At 38.4% G+C, this 20838-nt stretch overlaps 1 protein-coding gene across 3 annotated transcripts in view; it reads left to right on the forward strand.

Moving 5' to 3' along the window:
• Nucleotides 1-20838, forward strand: part of SNX9 (sorting nexin 9) — a 63466-nt gene that overhangs the window by 30786 nt on the left and 11842 nt on the right. For 2 of the 3 annotated variants that reach the window (XM_040597193.1, XM_040597191.1), the window contains exons 5-13: nt 4825-5008; nt 5756-5909; nt 7377-7461; nt 8327-8452; nt 8751-8868; nt 11648-11778; nt 13137-13240; nt 16408-16511; nt 19244-19321. In XM_040597193.1, coding sequence (XP_040453127.1) covers nt 4825-5008; nt 5756-5909; nt 7377-7461; nt 8327-8452; nt 8751-8868; nt 11648-11778; nt 13137-13240; nt 16408-16511; nt 19244-19321 — 1084 coding nt within the window. The remainder of the gene's footprint in view (nt 1-4824; nt 5009-5755; nt 5910-7376; nt 7462-8326; nt 8453-8750; nt 8869-11647; nt 11779-13136; nt 13241-16407; nt 16512-19243; nt 19322-20838) is intronic. The other variant, XM_040597192.1, reaches the window with a different exon arrangement.

The raw sequence follows: 20838 nt of genomic DNA on the forward strand, positions 1-20838 counted from the left end.
TTTCTAAAAGGTTTATTTTCATTTGACTTACTTCATAAGGTAGCCTTGTGGTTTAGTAGTTTGGCATTGACTTTGTAATGGTAACAATCTTACCAGCCCTCCTATGAGCGTTTCTACTTGCTTGCATGCTTATAGTGGCATGCCTTGCAAGATCCTCTTCACCACAGCAGGGGGCTTACTGCAGCATGCATTTTCCTTCCTGGTGGTGGTGGTTGTTTGTTCACTGAGCGTTTATTTTAAGGAGGAATCATGGACATTTGTAATTGAAAGTGGTAAGCTGAAAAGCCTTAGCCCGTAATACTTTTCAAATCTTCCTCCTCCAAAAAAAGAGGCAACAAGGGAATCCCCTGTCCTCTGTTCCCAAGCAAAAATAGAGTGCTTTTTCCCAAAAAGGAAGGATAAAGCCTTGTTTAATCTTTGTAGCCTGATCCTGGGATGTCTAGAGAAAATCAGAGGGGAACAGGGAGTCTTTCTTCCATTTCTGGCATTGCTGTGACTGCTACTTGGAAAACTGTCTGAAATTTCTCATCTGTGTTTCAAGAAGAAACCATTAGGGATTGAAATCAGCTCAAGAGAAGACAAGGACATAAAGAGGTGACTTGATTACCATTTACATGTGCAGGTGTGAGTAACAAAAACAAAAGCCTGAGAGCTCCATTGGATAAACATGTATAGGATATTTAGCAGCTGAAAGTTGAAACTAAGCAAACTGTAATTATATTTAAAAATTTCCTTTAAGCAGTGAGGATGACAAAAGATATGTCTTCCCTCCCCTTGTCCCATAGCTGCATATTCTTTGCTCAAATCTAAATTACATGTCTTTCTAAAAGACCATTCTGTACCTCAAATGTGGCGCTTTTTTTTTTTTTTTTTCTGAATTGGGAATTAGTAGATGGAAATCCTGTGAGCTATTCAACTGAGCCACCATGACTTTTCTTGTATTTTCTGTCATTCCTCTGTGCTCTCTGTCTCTTCTCAACCCGTCTTGAAAAGCATTACACTTCTTATTACAGCTTTGGCTGTCCTGGGCTTCTCTTGGTCTGATCAGACTCTCTACTCGCTGCATCAGCATGGCTTCCTTCTTTCAGAGTAGATTTCAAGGAGTATTTCTTACAATCAGAGGTGGTAATTTGTGATGGCACCGTTATGTAGATCTTTCTAGCTACTCAACTTAGTTTTAGCACCTGAATATCATGTTTGTTTTGAGTTTTGACTTTTGTCCCTCAGGGGTAGAATGGATCTATTCATCCATCAGGAGCATCCACTAATATGAGGAAGGAGTCTGCCAAGAACAACTTAGTTAGCCAGGAGGTTAAAAAAAAACATCCAAACAAACCAAAACAATTTAACCAGGGCAGAGATGCTTCAGTGGCTTGGCTTAGCTTTACTATCTATAACTTTGGATTCTCTGGAAAATAGCAAAGATGTCACTTCTTCCTGTTTAATTCATGATTCATTTGGTAAAGATACTGACATTCCACCTCCAAGCTGTGGATTTTCCTGTTGTGGTGCAATTTTTTTCCTCATTTCAACTATTATTAGATCTTTAAAATCATGCTAGACTTCTCTTCCTCTCCCCCAGCCCCCAACCATTAATGATCTGTTTCTATAGTGAGTTTGAATCTGCCCTTAATGGAAGACTCTTAAAATATTTACTAATGTGTTCCCTCTGTTCCCCAAACAGCCTTTTTGTTGTGGTTTTTTTTTTCTCCTAGAACAGTAAGAGTGAGCCAGTCAGTAATAAGTCTACAAAAGGGAAAATCAGTGCCTCTAAGGACTTTATCCCTGAATTTCTCAGTGTATTTGTTTGATGTTACGTTGAGGAGCAAAGAGATGTAATGTTGTATTTGAAGACTGATTACTTTCTTAAGTGTGTGGTGTGGCATTTCTTTTTGTGCACTTGCATCTGAGATTGCTTGCGTATTTGGATATTAGGTGTGCTGTATCAAGTTGTATTGACTGAAGAACAGCTTCTTGCAAGCACTCTTCATCTTTTTTGTGCTGACTAAAAAGAGATCAGAGGATTATCAATTTTGGTTATGGAAAACTAAAGGTGTGAGAACATGTAATTTAATCACTTACCAAATACTTAGCTGGCTTAATCAGGGTTTATTCAACCAGAGCTAAGCCACATGAATGGCTCCTGTATGGAATTTTCACCTGCTGACATCCACAGAACTGCTGACTGGAACAGAGATCACCCTTCTAGTAACTACTGTGTCTTCACTTGGTTGTCCATGGTGCTATGGGACCTTGAGGATGGCAAGCCTGATTCCTGAACCCTTCTCCATATTTACTGATTTTTGGCTACCACTTAGTGTCTACAGTGTGTGTGTGTGTGTGGGCAAACATTTGAAGAAAGATGAAAAGGCCTGCAAATGCTCTTTGAGAGGTGTTGTCTATAAATACATTCCTAACCCATCTGTTACCTTCTTCTCCAGCGCTTCAGAAAGAAGCGTGGATGCTTTGGCTGAAAGGAGCTGAGTGGGAATAGCATATCCCACAGCTTTTAAAGCCTGTGTGCAATACATCTAGGAGCAAGAACTCTACCCCAGATCTTTCTTGGACACCTCATAAGTAAAACTTTCTGATTTGAGTAGTGCTTCCATATAGGTACATAGAGATAAGGCATCTGAGAGGGCAATTTAAGTAATCCATTCCCCCTTGCTGTACAGCATTTAGTGTATATCAGCAACTATCTGCAAGTTTGGTGATGATTGCTCTTGACAATCCTTTTTTAGTACTGTACCTAGTGTTAATATTATTGCCTCCCCCTTGTTTTGCAGCAGATTTTAAGGTTTCTTTACCACCCACTCGTACCAGATTTCACATGAACTACAGAGAAGAGGAAAACTTTACTCAGCCTTTTGGCAATCGTCCCACTTCTAGGCATCTATTGCCAGTGATCAGCACAACATATATTGCAGAAGTATAGGCAAATGAATACTATGCAAAATAATCTTTTCTAGGTGCTCAAAGTTATGTTAGAGTAGGCGTGCTTTTCCATGTGTTTGGGTCCCAGTGTATGTGTGTTCATTTAGCAAAGATAATCAACCTGAGTGATGTCATGTATGGTTATTTCACTTTATATAAACCCATATCAGGTGAACATCATAGGAAGAGCAGGCTGGTTTAAGCTACTAGCAACTTCTTTGTAATTACTGAGTAGGACTGTGTATCAGCTATGCAAGAATCAGTCCTCCATGATACCGCACCCCTCTGGAGTAGTATCGGTTTCTTGCATCAGTTTCATCCTTAAAGAAAATACCCCAAACTATCAATATAGAATCTGTCCACGGTTCCTAAAGACCCACGGACTTGTGAGTTTTCTGAATGGTGATTTCCCCTCAGCTTGGAGACTTGGTCTTAATTTCCAGATGCTGGAGATTCTGTACCTGAGGAACAGGTATTATATGATATCAACAGCATTTTCAAGTCTTAAAGGTTTGATACTGTCTGTGAAATCTAATTGGCAGTTGACTTTATTTTAGGAAAAACTGAAGTGAGAGCTCTTATTCCTAAGTAGTATCTCAAAGTTGAAATGAGAGAATTTCTAGTGGAGAAAAATGGAATGTTGAGTAGCTGAACTTTTTTTTTCTTTGTATTTTGTGTAAGAAACACACTTATTCAACATTTCTGCAGAGAATAATTTGGCTTTAATGTGAGTTTTATTAAACTTTCTGTACTGGCAAAGGTTCTAAGATTCATATAAATGTTATAGCCTAATAGCAATTAATTTATATTGGGTATCCCTTCTCTGATATGCTGCTTTGTGATAGAAACAATACACTGGCTCCGTAGGTTTTGAGACTTCCTTTTACAAAGCTCAGTTTCTCCCTCTGCTGAACAATCCAAGCTTTGTAGGCTTTTTCTGCTTTTCTTCCCCTTCTCTTCCTTTTTCCTCCTACACTTTGGGTGTGTGGGGTTTGACTTGTGTGTGCGTGTTTTTTCTTTCTGCAGTAAGTGTCTGGAGTAGGCTGCACTTAACTAGTCAATGCTTTTTTAGAAGTGTAGTGTTAAAATCAAGGAGCTGAACAGGATGCTAAGCTATTAATCCAATTTATCAACAGATGAACTTGACAAATAGATGCAGTAGTTAGAGACATGTCAGCTCTACACGCTTTCACTGAGGTTTCCGCCTCCACAGCAGCATCAGCACAAGGTTATATGTGGTTACCTTCACCAGAAGCTTATGCTGAGAATAGTCTACAGGGAGATGCCAGCTGTTCCCTGGCAGATGTTGGTTTTCTTCCCTTGTCGTCGTTGTGAATGAGTTAAGCTCTGACAGGGAAGCCAAGTAAGTTGCTGGCCCTTAACTCCCTGGCTGTCACGCCAATAGTGATGGTGTGGGTAGACAACTTATGATTTGCTTTAATAAAAGGCGCTAATCTGATTTGATAAAATAAACGTTTGAAAAAATCTAATCCTTGACTTTTGAGTTTCTATTTTAAATGTGCTAATTAGTCCATGGCTTTATGTAATTAATAGTTCATATGCACCATACTTACAGTGTTGGTGTAAAATAATTATCACTGGTAAGAATGCTTGCTAATGCTGTTAGAACAAATAGTTTAATTTCCCTGAGGAGATGCAACACTTATTAGTACGTACTGGTGCCTCATTGCTGGAAAGCTGATCAGTTCTTCCAGGTGTATTTAAGAGTTGCATAGCTGGAAATGTAAGGTTTAGCAGCTGCTCCTACATCGGGACAAGTTCAGTGCTGAATGCAAACTCATAGCCTATCAGCAGGAGATCAAAGATTTCAAGAACAAAGTACATGGTCGTTGCTTATTTCTTCTTTACTTTTGTTTTTATACAATATAGCCAAACAATGCCAGTGATCCTTGGTCCAGCTGGAACGTTGGGAAGTCTGGAAACTGGGATAATGGGAATGCTGTTGACAGCTGGGCAACAAAACCTGAAGGTGCGGCTGGCCAGAGAAACAGTGCTTCAAATAACTGGGAGGCAGCAGCAGCATTTGGTCATCCACAGGCATATCAAGGACCAGGTGTGTTAATACTGCTCTTATTTTTGAGTAAGTTACAGTAGGTGGACAGTGCAGGTAAGAATTGCTTAATCTTTCATAACTATAGAACGAGGCTTGTTTAAAAAAACAAAACAAAGCCAGTTTCTTAGTAATACGTTGCCATGTGTGTAAACTGGATACTAAAATAATAGCTTTTTTTAAAATAAAAAAAAAAATTAAAAATCAGATCCACAGTAACGGACGCCTCAAAATTGTATGGAAATCTGGCAAGTCAGTCTTGTGCATACATCATCTGTTTTCATGGATGTTGTTCATTTTGCATAACTGGAACTTTTAAACACCCTTGAATTTGTGCCCTCAGGCCTGAAGTTGTCTCAAATTCTTAATTTTATGACGTGGTTAGCCTTTCAGATGACTTCTCTAACTTTTTGTAGTAAAAGCTTGAATTAAGAGGAAGACTTATAACTGGACAATGCTAACCTGGAGTCTGTGAATATGGAACACTATTGAATTAATCTTAACTCACCAGTATCTCTTTCTTTTTCTTTTTTTCCCCTCAATGGATTTCTAGTGTAGTATTTTGCAGGTTGTATTTGATGGGGATAGTGGTAATTGAGGAGGATTCATAAGGATAATAACACAGAAGGCTGAACTAGATCTTAATGTTTACCTTGTTGATTATCTGTGTTTGAGTGCTGAGGTAGTTGCTTTGGGTTTTAAAGAGAAAATATTTAAATTTTCCTTTCCCTGCCCCCTCCTGTATTTCAGCAGCTGCTGATGATGATGATTGGGATGATGACTGGGATGACCCAAAGTCAGCTTCACCATCTTACCTTGGTTACAAGGAGACTGAGGCATCAGAGCCTGGGGGGCTCCAGCGTGGAAATTCTCGTGGAGCTGCTATGAAGTTACCACTTAACAAGTAATGGAAAATGCAGGGCAAATATGTATATATTGAAAAGAATTGGAATTTGTCAGGATGTGTAAATGTGTCACCAATCAACCTTCTTGAAATATGCAATGTAAAAATTACATTTTTTGGGTATAAGTGGAGATGGATTTGTAGTTCAGCATTCTCCCTGTGTGATCAGAGAACACGGATTCATGAAAGCTTGAAAGTACACGACAAAGCTGTATAATTTTTGGAAGTGTTATACAGGCAAATGACACTTTTACAAGGTCTGAACTTCTGAACCGGTCTTTACAATTGAACTGTCTTTAACACTATGTGTGCTCAGTGAAAATGAAAGGTGATTGATGACTTGTTCATACAGCGAGACTGATCAGAGATGCTGCCCCAGAGTTTGTGAGCAATTTTAGTTGCTAGCAGTGGGGAAAAGTTCTGCTGTCCTGTAGTTCTACACCACCCACGTTGATTCTTATACCACACAAAGCTTAATTATTTTTTTTTTTTTAGATAAAAATACCACAGTAGCATGAAGCTTTGTCAGGGTTATACTAGCATTATCTTATGTTACAACTTCATGTTTGTTTATTCTAAAACTGCTGTTACTCGGAGAAGCTGCTGTATGGTAATCTTTAAGTGAATGAAAGCAGAGTAGAAAAAGATTGTAGAATAATAGTCTCCCTCGGTATGTAACTAAAATCAACTGTTTCTGCATGACCAGTTGTTAATTTTGTTCATGGGTGGAGGCTTCGGCCAGTTTTACGAGAGTACCTCTGCATCATTGTAGCGTTGACTTGTTACAAACCCATTCAGTACAACCAGCATAAACATACCTTGAGAGCTTACCTGTGAACTAAGTCCTGCTTTACTCGTGTTTCTGCAAGCAGGCAGTAGGTTGTCAGTTCTTCAAGGGCTAAGTATCTTTCTAATTAGAAAGAGGATGACCATTTGCTTTTGATAAGACTATTTATGCAGACTTCAAGGACGTAACAGTAATTTTTTTGTGGCTTGCTTTCTAATTGGTGGATAAAGTATTTAGCATAACTCATGTTTAGAAGCACTTCATAGATCTGCAGTTTGTCATTCTTCTAGATGATTGAATTCTCATAATCTGAAATGGCAGGATGGTGTGCATGGGCATCTGTGTGTGTGTGTGCGCGTTTCCAGAGAGGGTGGACTGCAGAGGGGTGACTGGTGTTACTCTGTGTCTTCCTGTTAATGTGGACTCTGGTGGACTGCAGAGCACAAATAGCTACTTCGCCCTGGAAAAAGGGGCCTGTGTTACATAAATAAAAGCTAGATGTCAGTAGCTAGAACTTTCCTGCTTTTTCAAGACAAACTGTTGGTTGGTAAAGTAATCCACACAAATTCTTTTCTGTACTTGAGAAATTCTAAGGGTTGTTTCATATAGTGGCAGGTAATTCTGCATGTGTCACAGAAAGGAAAATACAGAATAAATTTATTACTTTATTTTATTGTTAGATTTCCTGGATTTGCAAAACCTGGGATGGAGCAGTATCTGTTGGCAAAGCAGCTAGCAAAACCCAAAGAGAAAATTCCCATAATTGTAAGTTGGGAGTGTGTCTGTAGTTTTTGTGTGTGGGTGGTGTGGTTTGTTTTGGGATTGGGTGTTTCTTGTGGGGTGGTTGTTGGTTTTTTTGTGAGTTTGCTTTTGGAGGTTTTTCTTGTTTATTTCTAGTCATCCCCATCCGTCCCATTTTCTCCAATGTAACTTTTAGGCTCAGGGTTGCTATATGTCTTTGGGTCAGAAGAAACTGATAACTGAACATATAATTATAAATATTACTGTCATAATAAAACTGCTTACCATTTAAGTATCTTGAAGTTGTGGTAGACTACATTTCAGTCACGTATCATTGAGGGATTTTTCAGGGTCCAGTCTTAACTCCTTTCTTTGAAGTGTGCTGATTATTGGGGTTTTTTAAATAATTATTACTTTCAGTAATTTTTTTGTCATGCTGGATCTGCATTACTTGCCATCATGAAAATAAGCTTTTTGGGGATTGGGAGACACAGCACATAACTATCTAGATACATTACACTGTTGTATTAGTTATCTAATATGTAGGAGCTACTTTTGTAAAGGTTTGCAATATTCAGTCATGATGGTCAGGTCATCTTCTGATGTAAAAACCAAACCCTTCTGGATATTTGCTGTTCTAGTGAAATGTGGTTGAAGCAGCAATTTCTAGAATTCAACAGTCCTTTGCTATTTGTGAAAAATTTTAAAATATGGAACATAAACACAACTGTGGTCAGTCATCTTTAGTTGCAAGAAAACCCTCTATTTCCTCACTATCAATCCCTTGCTGAAAATAATGGAAACCTTCAAGTGAAGAAAGTATTTGTCATCTTGTTTGCAGCTGGTACAACATGATATATTTAAAGATAATATTTGCAATTTTTTACAGATTGGTGATTATGGCCCAATGTGGGTTTATCCTACCTCTACTTTTGACTGTGTGGTGGCAGATCCCAAAAAAGGTTCTAAGATGTATGGTCTCAAGAGCTACATTGAATATCAGCTGACCTGCACTGTAAGTGTATCTGAAACAGGATCTTCTGTCTCTCAAATATGGGTCGTTTGTACATATAAATAATGCAGCTTGTGTGACTTGGTAACAGGGTTGTAAAAGTAAGTAGCAGTTGTCACACTCTTTTTCTCTCCAAAGAGTTACTTTGTTCTAGCATTTAAAGTTCTTCTGTAATTACAGAGTCAAGGCTTTAAAGCATAACTTTTATTTACATTCCACGTATTTGCTATTCTGTTCACATTTATTTCATGTCACTGTCTGTAGATGCCTGTCAAAGTTCAGAGTTGTCTTTCTCTTGCAGAACACTAATCGGTCTGTCAACCACAGATACAAGCACTTTGACTGGTTGTATGAGCGTCTCCTGGTTAAATTTGGATTAGCCATTCCAATACCTTCTCTTCCAGACAAGCAAGTAACAGGTGATTATTCCCAGTTTTGAATTCATGGGATGGGAAATAAGGAGATCGCTTTTTTGCAAGGTTGTTATTTCTTACTGGTTTTCCTATTATTTTAAAGTAAGTATCAAAAAAAACCCAACCTTTCACCACTCGCAACTATGATGAGTTATGATGGCCTATTGATAATAAATATCAGCACTAAGAGCATCATTTCAGAACTCGGGTTTAATTATCTAGTCTAGTGATTTAAAAAAAAAAAAGTAATTGAAAACGAACAAACCCCCCCACCCTAGTCACTACAGAAGAGTACATTTATTGGAGAGAGAGACTTATGTTCTGTGTTTGCTGATTGTTTGGAGCAATGTCTTTGAGGGGTTTTGGGTGGGTGGGTGTTTTTGCTTTTGTGGTTTGGGTTTTTTTGGATTGGGTGTATATGTTTTGGGGTTTTTTGTTTGGTTGGTTTTCTTTTGCTTTTGATTGTAAATGTGTTATATTTTATTCAAAGCTCCTGGAGGAAAGGGAGCATCCCCTGACAAACTGGTTTTTTGCTCACAAGTAAAACATTGAAGCTATTTCTGTTGTTACTTGATTTCCCACAATTTGGAAAGCATCTTTCATTTGTATAACGTTCTGCTCTGTTCTGATGGCAGTTTATCTTGACCAAACTTTCTGAAGCTTATGAAGGTATTTTCTTCTGACTTTATGAAAAGTGGGATTGGACCCTTGGAATGCTGATGTGTTCAGCAATTGCATATGGCAGTGCCTGTGCATTTTCTGTACTCTCTGGTTTCCTTTCAAGTGCACATGAAGAAAAGAATGGCACCTGTATAGCAGGAAAATGCATTACTTCAGCCTATTTCCACTTATGTGCTTTCTGGTAAGATTTTTGTACAGTCTTTAAGACAACCAGCCAAAAACAAACATACGAAAACTGGCAAGTCACCAACCATGTGGCTGCGGGCATCACTGAATATGCAGCAGCTCTGCTGCATTTGAAGAAAGCTAAGCATTGATGCAGATGCTGGGATAAATGCCGAGGAAACTGAAAAGTGAGGAAGTGACTTCCTCCCGTTAGCCTCATGCTTAGAATTGACCAGTATTTTTATTTAAACATGTGCATGTGGACTAAAGGGAAACCAGAACACGATGGGGTCTCTAGATTTCATTGTAACTGTGTCTTAAAAGACTCAAGAGTTTGCCATCACAGTTAAAACTTGCCTGTGGATTTCTGTCTTCTGGAGTCTGTGGGAAAGAATAATTTGCCTCATGCCAAAAATAAAAAAACAAAAACAAAACAACCAAAACACAACATGCCTCTTTCTGAAACATTGTGTGAAACCCTGGAAAAATATTGTTTATCTTTCATTGTGTTTAGGAGACTTCTTTCTGAAGACTATCTAGAAAAGTATTTCTGTCCATTGGTCTTGGCAAAGCAAGACTTTACAGATAGACTGGCTTTGCTCAGGTTCGTGTTTTTGCTGGTGATAATATGTCTAATGACCAGCACATAACTTGCAAGTGTTACTGTTCAGTTGTTTTGCATTCCTTGCAAGAACGCTGCAGAGATTTCAGTATAGGTTAAAGACAAAACAAGGTATTACTGAAAGTTATATAATGTATCTTCTGTTGTAGTTGATTTTTGTAAATTTTTTTCCTAGCCAATTTGCAATAAAGTTATCCATACTTCATTTTTCAGTAGTTTTGTTCTTTACCTCCTAGTATTGCTAGTTTCCATATTGGCAATTAAAAAAATACCCCAAAAACAAACCACCCACAAGAAACTCTTGTGGAGCTGCTGCCATAGTAACTATACAGTAGATTTATACTGAAAGAGTATATGCATTCAAGGTTTGTCATCCGTGCTGCTATGGAAATTAGAGGAGTTGGATGCTGGGGGAATTGCTCATTCCTTTCAAATAAGTCCTATTCACTGGATACTTCAGAAGTCTGATGTCATGCTTTTTTTTTTTTTGATTGGAAAAGATTCACTCAAGAAGATGCAATTTGCGCTAAAACTAAAAGGGTCTTACAAAAACACAGTGATGATGCACTGCTGGTTTAAAAAAAACTTACTTACTTATTTAAATAGTTTCTGCTAAAAAAATCTCCTAACTATCAAAAAAATCAGTTAGTCTTACATGGATGTATTCTAACCAGTTTATACATATAATTTATTGAAAAAAAATTTTTGAGGCTTTTTTCTTAACACATTAACTTACCTATAAGAATATATTTATGGGAGGTGCTGCTTTTTCAAATCTGCAATTTGTATTTGAGCACTCCAATTCCACATTTATTTTTTTTAAGCAGTCCAGCTGCAGTGCTTTGTTAGCTAGGACATGACAGCTTGGAAAGTAAGTAGTTCCTTTTTCTCTGATGTTTCTCAGCCTTACATTGGCCAAAGGTGTACTAGACTATATCAGAAAAATACCTGCATTCCGAGCCCGTACTTAGCTTCTTTTTTGAGCCACCTGAATACCTAATTCTTCCATCTGAAAGTTTATTATTTTTTTTCTCCAAAAATTCATTTGAATTTTGGGTGGATATTATGGTGTGGGGTTTTTTTTAATATTTCCTGGTTATCTTAAAAAGGAGTACTACTCTTGGTCAGTAATTAACATACTGCAATTTAAATTTCTTCTGATTTGTCAGCATAAGGTTTCCTTCTTGTAAGTTCACAGTCATTAAATGGTTAATAGTTCACCAGATGATTTACAGGTTCTGTTTTAAATTAAATATTTTAAAAAAAGTTGAGGATACTAGAGTAGAAATGTAACCATTATTGTTCAATGTATAACAGGGCGCTTTGAAGAAGAATTTATCAAAATGCGTATGGAAAGGCTGCAGGCTTGGATGACGAGGATGTGTCGTCATCCTGTTGTTTCAGAAAGTGAAGTTTTCCAGCAATTTCTCAATTTCCGAGATGAGAAGGTAGGAGATAAATTGCTCGCCTCCTCCATCCCTGTTTGAACTAAGAGCTCAGCTTTGTAGCCTTCTCATTTGTCTACCCCCCCCTCATGGGCAGTAGTGATGAGCTGAAAACTGCTGGGTTTACTAATTTAGCTGACTGATCAAAATGAGGCATAAAGTTGCTTGTGCAAAATGCTATATGCTGTTCCGACACAACGAGTAGCTTCTGTTGCCATCTTCTAAGGACAGTTCTAATAGCTCCAGCGGAATAGGAATGTATATAACAACTCTTCTGGCTCTCCTCTGTCTCTGTTGGACTTACTAATCACTGTGGTCCTCTGATTGGTACTGCTTTGCTAACAGAAGCTACTTTGTAGCAGATCTAAGATACGTCTCGTCCTGTACTATATTTAAAAAAAATCCCCCCTCCCTCCAAACCACAGTTTTCATTGGAATGGATTGTAATAGCATTATGCTGCAGTCTGACCTGATATAACCAGTCCTTTATGTCCCTGCACCCCCCCTAGCATTTTCTTATGCTTTTTTAAAAGGTTTTAGTATCTTCACCTTCAGTAAGTAATGGTTTCTTCATGAACTGAGCTCAAGCTCTGTTTACTAATTTGGGTATCTACTGATGAGGAAATAAAAGGGGAAAACTCTGCTGCTGTCTCCTCAAAACAGTCATACTTCTAAATACACAGAGATTTTGCTGAAAAAGTAAATGAACTTTGGAGGTTTTTAGGACCAAACTGGATAAAGCCCTAAGTAACTAGGTCACAGCTGACTGTTTTTGAGTGGAAGGTTGGTCTACAAACCACCTGAGGTCACTTCCAACCAGAATTATTCTGAGGCTTAACTTAAAAAGTAGTACTCCTAGTGAAGTCCTAGTTGGATGGCCAAGGAGAATTGTATAATTGTGCTAGCTGGTCAGCAGTTCTTGCTGTCTGACTTATGGACTGATACAAACAGAACAGATGTTGCAATACATGTGGAATTTTTAACGTCTTTATCTGTTCTTACTAAGAACTTAGTATGGCAGTTGCATAAGAGTCTCATGATCTTGAGTAGCTTCTGATACCAGCACTGTCACATGTGCAGAGACAGCTGAATATAATTGCTTTTACACTGTATTTCAGTAACATACAAGAGGGTCTGTTGACCCCAGAATCTAGAAAACAAAGTGCACAAGGAGGGGGGAAGACTTCAAGAAACCTTGGCCCCACTGAAACTTTCCTTTCTAGGTTTTTGATTTATGGGTCGTCTATTGGTTAACTGTTCTCCTAAGCATTTCATTCACTGCTTAAGTACATGCCCTTAAACATGCATGAACAGTGGTGGTCAAACTTTGTCTTTTTTTCTCCACCTCCCACCACCTCAAGGAGTGGAAAACTGGAAAGCGGAAGGCAGAAAAAGATGAAACTGTAGGAGTCCTAATCTTTTCTACAATGGAACCAGAAGCTCCTGACTTGGACATGGTAGAAATGTAAGGTGGTTTCTTTTTGCATGGATATTTTGCATCTGGATATACAACAGATACTGAGTTAGTATAAAACTAGAATAGTAAACATGCACATATATTCATGGATTTGAAGAGGTATTCATCAAGGCAGAGGATGTCTCTTTGACTTCAGTGGTTGAATGCTCATCCTAAATTGATTTATGCAAAACTAGTTGAATACTGATCCTAAACCAATTTATTCAAAACTACTTGACAAGGTGTAGAGTACTGGCAGATCCTATGGAGTTAGGTTTTTATATTGCTGTGGCTTCCATGTATTGCTTGTGTATTTTGATCTTTAATCTTTCAACTATGAACAGTTCCTAAGTGTGCTGGACTTACCAAGTAGCTTGGGATAACTGTAGATGGATGTACTGGGTCTGGCTGAGCCTCACAGCAGCCCTCATGGTGCTGTGCTTGTATTGGTGTCTGGAGGGGTGGTGATGGATGCCAGTGTTTTGGCTGCTGCTGAGCAGTACTCATATAGCATCAGGGCTGTCTCTCCAACCTCCCACCCCCCTCACTGCTGGGCTGGGCATGCGCAGGATCTTGGAGGGGGACATAACCGGGACAGTGGACCCAAAGTGATCAATGGGATATTCTATAAAATATGATGTCTGCTCAGATATAAAGGCGAGGAGAAAGGGTGGGGATCATTCATTATTTACAGCATTTGTCTTCTGGAGCCACCACTACATGTACTGAAGCCCTGCTTCCTGGGAACTGGCTGAACATTGCCTGCTGAGAGGAAGTAAAGAGTAACATCTCTTGTTTTCCTTTGGTTCCATGTGTGCGACTTGGTATTGCTTCATTAAATTGCCTTTATATTGACCCACAAGGCTTTTTTTTTTTACCATCTTTTCTCCCCCCCACCCCCCACCATTCTGCTGAGGAGGGGAATAATAGAGCAGCTTGGTGGGCACTGGCATCCAGCCAGGGTCAATGCACCACCATGGACCATCAGGGAAAACAGTATTTCTGTAAAATACTTGTATATGTTGCACACACAGTGTGATTCTAATATCTGAAATACATGGAAAGCTATTTAAAATGAAAAATTACTTAAATTATTAGATTTTCACTTTTAAATGGGTTACTACATTTTTGCGGTGTCATAGAGTGAAAGACTGGATTTACTCTGCAGCCTTTACTTCAGTCCTTTACACTTAATCATTTTTACTAAAAGATATGTAGTATACATGACATGCTTTTCTAGCTGTTGTAGAACATGGAAACTTGGATAATGTTTTGTGTCTGAAGCTGTGAATAAACTGGATAGAAGTGATCATAGTAGCAAAGCAGTAGTGTACCTACACCTGGAAATAGCCCAGCACAGGCCCTATCCAAGTGATGCAGGGCATATTAATATAGGTAAAGTTCTGTACTAGTAAAACAGATGGATATTTACAGGTCACTTTCACTGTGAACATGAGGATTTCAAACTTGACTACTTGTGATACATTTTATATAAATCCCAGTGTATAAAAGCTGAAGGAGTGAATCAAAGGGATGATTTTCTACATAGGATGCAGGAGGGAGGGAGTCTGTATTGTATACAGGACCCTGGCAGGGAATGACCTGCATATGATCTGCTAAACCGTTTGTCCCCAAATGGGGTGAGGGTGGGTAAGCAGCCTGCTGGGAACAGTCACCAGAGGGTATGGGCTCCTGGGCTCGGGCTGGCAGCCTGGAGTGGTGCTGGGGACCTATCTCCAAGCATTGCAGGGGTGGCTGTAACACCTGTGATACCCACACCATGTTCCAGTGCCTGGGAACATCTCAGGGTGCTGTTAAATGTGTCTTATGAACAGAGTCTTGAAAGGCATTATACCTGTAAGTGGACAAACCAGCTTGTTCTTGGGGTTTTTCAGTGAAAAGATGCTCTTTACTGAAACAGTTTTGCTAGTACTTTGGCAGTCCTGTGTCATCCCGGTTTTGATCAGAGAGTGGTAACCCAGTGCTGGTTCATGAACTTTTTCTGTGATCAGGATACCAGAAAGTATGAAGTACAGAAAATTAAAGGATGGTTTGCTACTGGGAAAATGGGAATGAAACAAGGGCATTCTGGATATCTGGAAAATTACTTACTGTGCAAGTAACTCTTCAGATAAGATTTCCAGTTGAGAGAGTAGGTGTGGGTAGGGAGGTGGGAGCTCTAGGTGCTTGGGCCACAGCTGGAGCTGCTGCCCCTGGCTCGGGGGAGTTACTTTAGGGTTGCCTTGCTGTGGGAGCTGTCTCATACAGGCTTTGGCTGAGAGCATTTCTAAGATCTGATGCAGTTTGAATAATTCTCATTGAACTCTACAAAAGAAAACTAGGCATTTATTTCCTAATTTTCAAAGAGCATTGCTGTGTATGCAGTGCTGTGTTAATGGTAAGCTTTGATAGCTGCATGAAAACATGCTTAAAGAGAGGTAAAAAGGCACATACTAATTCAGAATTCTCTTTTGAGCATCACTTTTTTTTTTTCCCCTCTGTAAAACACAACTGAACACAATGGTATCGTCAGCATAATATGAGGTTATGCATATATATTTCCATAGAACGGCTGTATTAATTTCTATTCACCTATTTTAGAATTCTATTATTATTTATATAATAATTTAATAATATATAAAGTTATATTAATATAAAAATATAAATTATCTGGAACAATTATTTTCTTTTATTTTTGTTCATTCTTGTATGAATTCTGCTATGTCCATTACTCTTGACATCTAATTTCCTGACAGCGTGGGGTCCTGCTCTTTGTGTTAAGTGCTCTAGGGATGCATTTTCCTTAAATCAGATGTTCATATTTTGCTATTCTGTTGTTGATTGATCTCAATAGGGAGGATATTTAGCTAGTAGCCTTTTTTTTTTTTTTTTTTTTTAAGCTAACTAACTATAGTAAGAATGATAGTCCAGTACTATGTGTTTGATGGGGGTGGGGGAATAGAGTGAAAAATGTCTGTATCTAAAGAGGGAAATTCTGACCTCAGTGAAATGGCAGAGATTTCAAGGAATTAATTTATTTCTCTGATAGTTGTTTGTTGTGGTTTTTTTTTTTTAAGACATGGGTGACACTACTAAACATTTCAGTATTGCATTTAAGGTTAGTGTAATGCATCTGTTAAACTGCTTTTTGTTTTTGCTTTTTCCAAATGCCACAGAGAACAGAAATGTGATGCAGTGGGTAGGTTCACCAAAGCAATGGATGATGGAGTTAAAGAGCTGCTGACAGTGGGACAAGAGCACTGGAAGAGGTGTACAGGGCGTAAGTGTCCCTCCTGAACTCAGCAGTCATTTCTGTGTTGGTTTTCTCTGTGTTGGGTTTTTTTGGTCATAGTTTTTGTTTATAATTCAAGGCACATTTTAAAACTAAAGGAAATCCTGTATTATAATGAGAATTGTGTGGTGTTCTGGCTGCTCTCAGTGTCTGAGAGTAAATTGTGCAAGTTTTTTGGTTGGGTTTTTTTCTTTCTGATAACAGAAATATCTGGTCCCTGCCCATAGCTTTAAAAATACTAAAAGTTAAATAATTCCTGTAATCTAGCTAAAGCCCTTGTTGGACCTATTCTGTATTTGTCATTTATCTACATTTTAGTAACATGGGCAAAATAGACCTGTCTATTTAAAATCATAGATTATTGCATTTTATTAATCCCTTATTTAGGATTCTTGCATGCCAGGAGGAGTGATTTAAAGATAAAATGAGTTTAAAAAAAAAAAAAAGAAAAAACAACTTTATTTTAAATTAATCTTTAGCCCAATTCTTTTTCTCCTATCTTGTCTCTTCCTTCCCACAGATATTTAGGGTTGCAGAACTTCACACCAAGTCCCTATGACTCTGCCTGGGCTCTAATTTCCTAGTCCACAGCAGTGTTCAGTGTTTGTGGCCACCACAAGGCAGCTATTGAAAGGAAGCAGGTACTACAGCTGAGGATCATAATAAGAAACACTTCAGGGCAGGCTGTAGTGTCTTGGGTCGCCAGACCTAGCACATAAATCTCCTCCACTTTTTTTTCTTCTTCTTTTTTTTTTTTAAGTCCCACCAAAAAACATTGTCCCCAGACTTAGGATAAGTACGTCTCCTGAGTTATGTCTTTGCAGCTTTCTAATCTGACACTGCAGTTGAGTATCTGGGGCTGACCAGAGTCATTGGAAATGTAGAAGCTCAGTCTTTTCTGGTAGTGATTATATCAGACCTTACTATGCGTAGGATGTGAACTTTAAATTATTTATGTTTCCCCACTTTGAAAAAGAGGGTTTCTTTCTACTGTGTTAGGTTTACAGTTGAATTCAATGGTCTTAAAAGTCCAGCCTAAATGAGCCTATGATTTTATGTCACAGACACTCCTGCTTCTCAAAAATAGTTATAATACAGGACACAGCTGTAATGTTGAACAGATTTTACTTCACTAGGAAATGATACTGGGGGGGGAAGCAGAGGGCAGGAGAAAGAATAAGGTCCCTCAGATGAGACTGGAAAAATAGCATTGCTTCACAGTTACAGAAGCAATGGTCAAAACCACCATAGCTAAGGGCTGGCTGGGATTTGTGCTTACGGTAGAAATCCAGTATTTTGTTTACTACTAAAATCTCCTTAAATTACAACACTAGTGCTTTAGGTATAGAATTACTTTTCTTGTACTTAATAGTTAATAATTAGTTAGCATAAACACAGTAAGTCAGATGTGATTGTGTTGAAAACTAACTTTTAACTTTCCAGACATTCATTCTGAATAGAAAAGGGAAACTGGAAATGAAGGATGTGCAAAACTGAAGAATTTCAGTAGCCTCTTAGGTTTCAATTTCCCTGTCAGCTCTAGTCCCAACTCCTAGTCAGAAGTATTTTTGGCATTTCCTGAGCAATGGTTACATGCATTCAATTCTATGATATTTAAAATGACTGACAGTGGAAACTACTTAAATGCAAGTGAGAAGAAACCAAATGTTCTTCACTGAAGTTTCCACTGGGGATTCAGTAGCAGGTTAATGGCTGATAGCAGAATTTCAGTACTCTGAATGGTACCTGTTGTATATAGATATGTATAAAGAAATATCGGTTGTCATAAATAATTTAACTTCTGGTCAAGAACTTGATCAAACATAGTCAATAAAATTATGCAGTTCGAGGGATTTGGGTTTTGGTTATTGTGGTGTTTTTACCCTGCGAAGGGGTTGCTCTGTGAAAATCAGATTGTGTGGGATGCTAGAGCAGCTAAAAAACTTTACCTGGACACTGTACCCTCTGAATACAATTTTTTCGACAACAAAAAGCACATATACTTGTGGGTTTTTTTCTGCTAGCATAGGTAGCTTATATAAAACCTGCTTTTTCTTTTTAGGCCTCTGGGGTGGTGGTATTCAAAGTGTTACTACTAAATGCACTCATAAATCACAGCTTATTGACTTAATTGTGAGGAAGGAATTTATGCATTCATTTCATTAAACAGGTTATGAAAAATTTTATTATTCAAATACTTGCATCAGATTTTGTCCCTAGATAATCTTGGGGTTTAGTGCCTTTAAATATAGAATCCATTATTTGAGGGGTGTTCAGGTCAATATAATAATATCACTTTAAAATATATCGAGAATAGATCTCATTAATAACTGCAGCTCTTCTCCCCCACCCCCAGAGGATAAAGTCTGCTTGTGAGGGGGAGAAAAAAATCTTGCTGTATGCATAGGAGGGCTGAGCTAGGAGTTCAGTGAGAGTTTTGTTGTTTGTTTTTTTTTTAATAGTAGTCACACACCGTTTCCCCAGCTGTTTGTGGTTTTCAAGAATACACATTGCATTTGTGTTACCCAGTTTTGGAATGTCTGTAGCAGGGTGGGGGGTAAGAATATGACTGTAAATGCTTCACTAGAGGAAATGTAAAACCTAGTTGGTTTTGACATCTTCTGTCAAGTTTTGAAAATGCTGCAGATCTAGTCTCACTTAACTCTTGTGGGTTTTTGCTTCTGTTTCCCTCTTTTCCCCCATCCTTTTCCCACTTCCAGCGCTACCTAAGGAATACCAGAAGATAGGAAAAGCATTGCAGAGCCTGGCACTGGTCTTCAGCACTAGTGGATACCAAGGTACTTCTAAAGCTTCATCTTTTACTTTACTTAACAGAAGATACTTTAATTACATCGTGCTACATTTTTTTGCCAAAGATCTTAATGCTTTCCTCTTTGAACTTTGGATGTCAAACAGGATTCTGGAAAAATATTAAAAACTTGTTTCCCTGTGTATATTATGGGGGGTTTATATTCTAGTCTGCAATCTCGTTTTCTCTCATTGTCTAAACATGGTGGGTTGTTGTTGTTAGTGGAGTTTAGCTTGATTTCATTAATACATAATCTGGACACTGACCTGGCTGACAAAACATGCTGTAGCATTTGTTTGTTTGTTTTTTGGGTTTTTTTTGGTGATATCAAAGGAAAGGGGAGAAAATGCAGCCTTGACAGTATCTTTCATGGAACTATTGTGTGATTTCATGAAAGAACTACTCCACATAAGGATGGAAAACTTAACTGTAAGATTTCAGTATACTATTATGTGGGCTGGAGGGTTCACTACTGTAGCCTTTTCTTGTCCTTTACCTTTCCTTCTCCTTCAAGAGCCCTAAAATAGAGCCTGTCATGTTAGGTGTGAAAGTGTGGGAGGGAAGAGGGAAAAGGAGGGCATCAGTTGCTCAGTTCTCCTAAAATGTGGTCTTTAGGCCAAACTTAAAATCCTGCTTTGATATGTTAAGTTCTGCTGATGTCTTCCAGATAACTGGAAAATACAACCTCATAACCCAGAAGGAGCTTACTGAGTCCATTTTCTCTGAGATTCTCTTGTCAAATTTCTTTTTTTCTTGACTTAATAACAAAATTGCTCTGTTCTAAAACCTTAAATGTTAGAGCATAGTCTTCCTGAAATCTTTCAATCTTTGGACTTCTAGTTGACCGGTGCTTATTCTGACTACTCATCTGTCCCTTGCTTTGTAGTCTTAAAGCTTTTTGCCCCATAAACCATGTATTAAAATGCAAACGCTTCTGAAACACAGTTTCTCTGCTTCTGGAAACACTGGAAATAGGCATCGTCCCTGTAGTTTGGTTTCATCTTTGTCCTGTATTTCACAGGATGACTGCTTCTTAGAATTGGAGCATAGCATATTGCCTAAGACATACTTTTGGATGTGAGAATCAAGCTGGGGATATGCATAGTTAGGTGCTCTTAGCATAGGTTAGAAAACTGTAAATTGCAGTCAGCTACAATCTCTAGCAAGAATTCTTGAGAAAGGACTAAAATTTGCTTGAACACACATTCTTTTGCCAGGGTAAAGGGAAAACAATATGGCTTAAAGCTAGGATGCAAAATTGCAGATTGACCTTACGAGGGAAAGCTGCAATGTGATTTTGAGCATCTTTGACTGGTATGAAAAAGTAGATCCCATGATGCTTGGGAGCAAGGCAAGGTTGGTTGGTTGGTTGCTCAGTTGTACCCTAGTATCTTGCTGAGGAAAATGCCCTTCTCACTGGTGTCTTTGTCCTGATTCTGTATGTTGTACTCTTTTTAATAACTGGTACACCAGTGTATTTTTTCAGAATTAATAATATATGGGATG

This window comes from Falco naumanni, chromosome 6, assembly GCF_017639655.2.
Source record: "Falco naumanni isolate bFalNau1 chromosome 6, bFalNau1.pat, whole genome shotgun sequence".
In the NCBI taxonomy this organism is placed as follows: Eukaryota; Metazoa; Chordata; class Aves; order Falconiformes; family Falconidae; genus Falco; species Falco naumanni.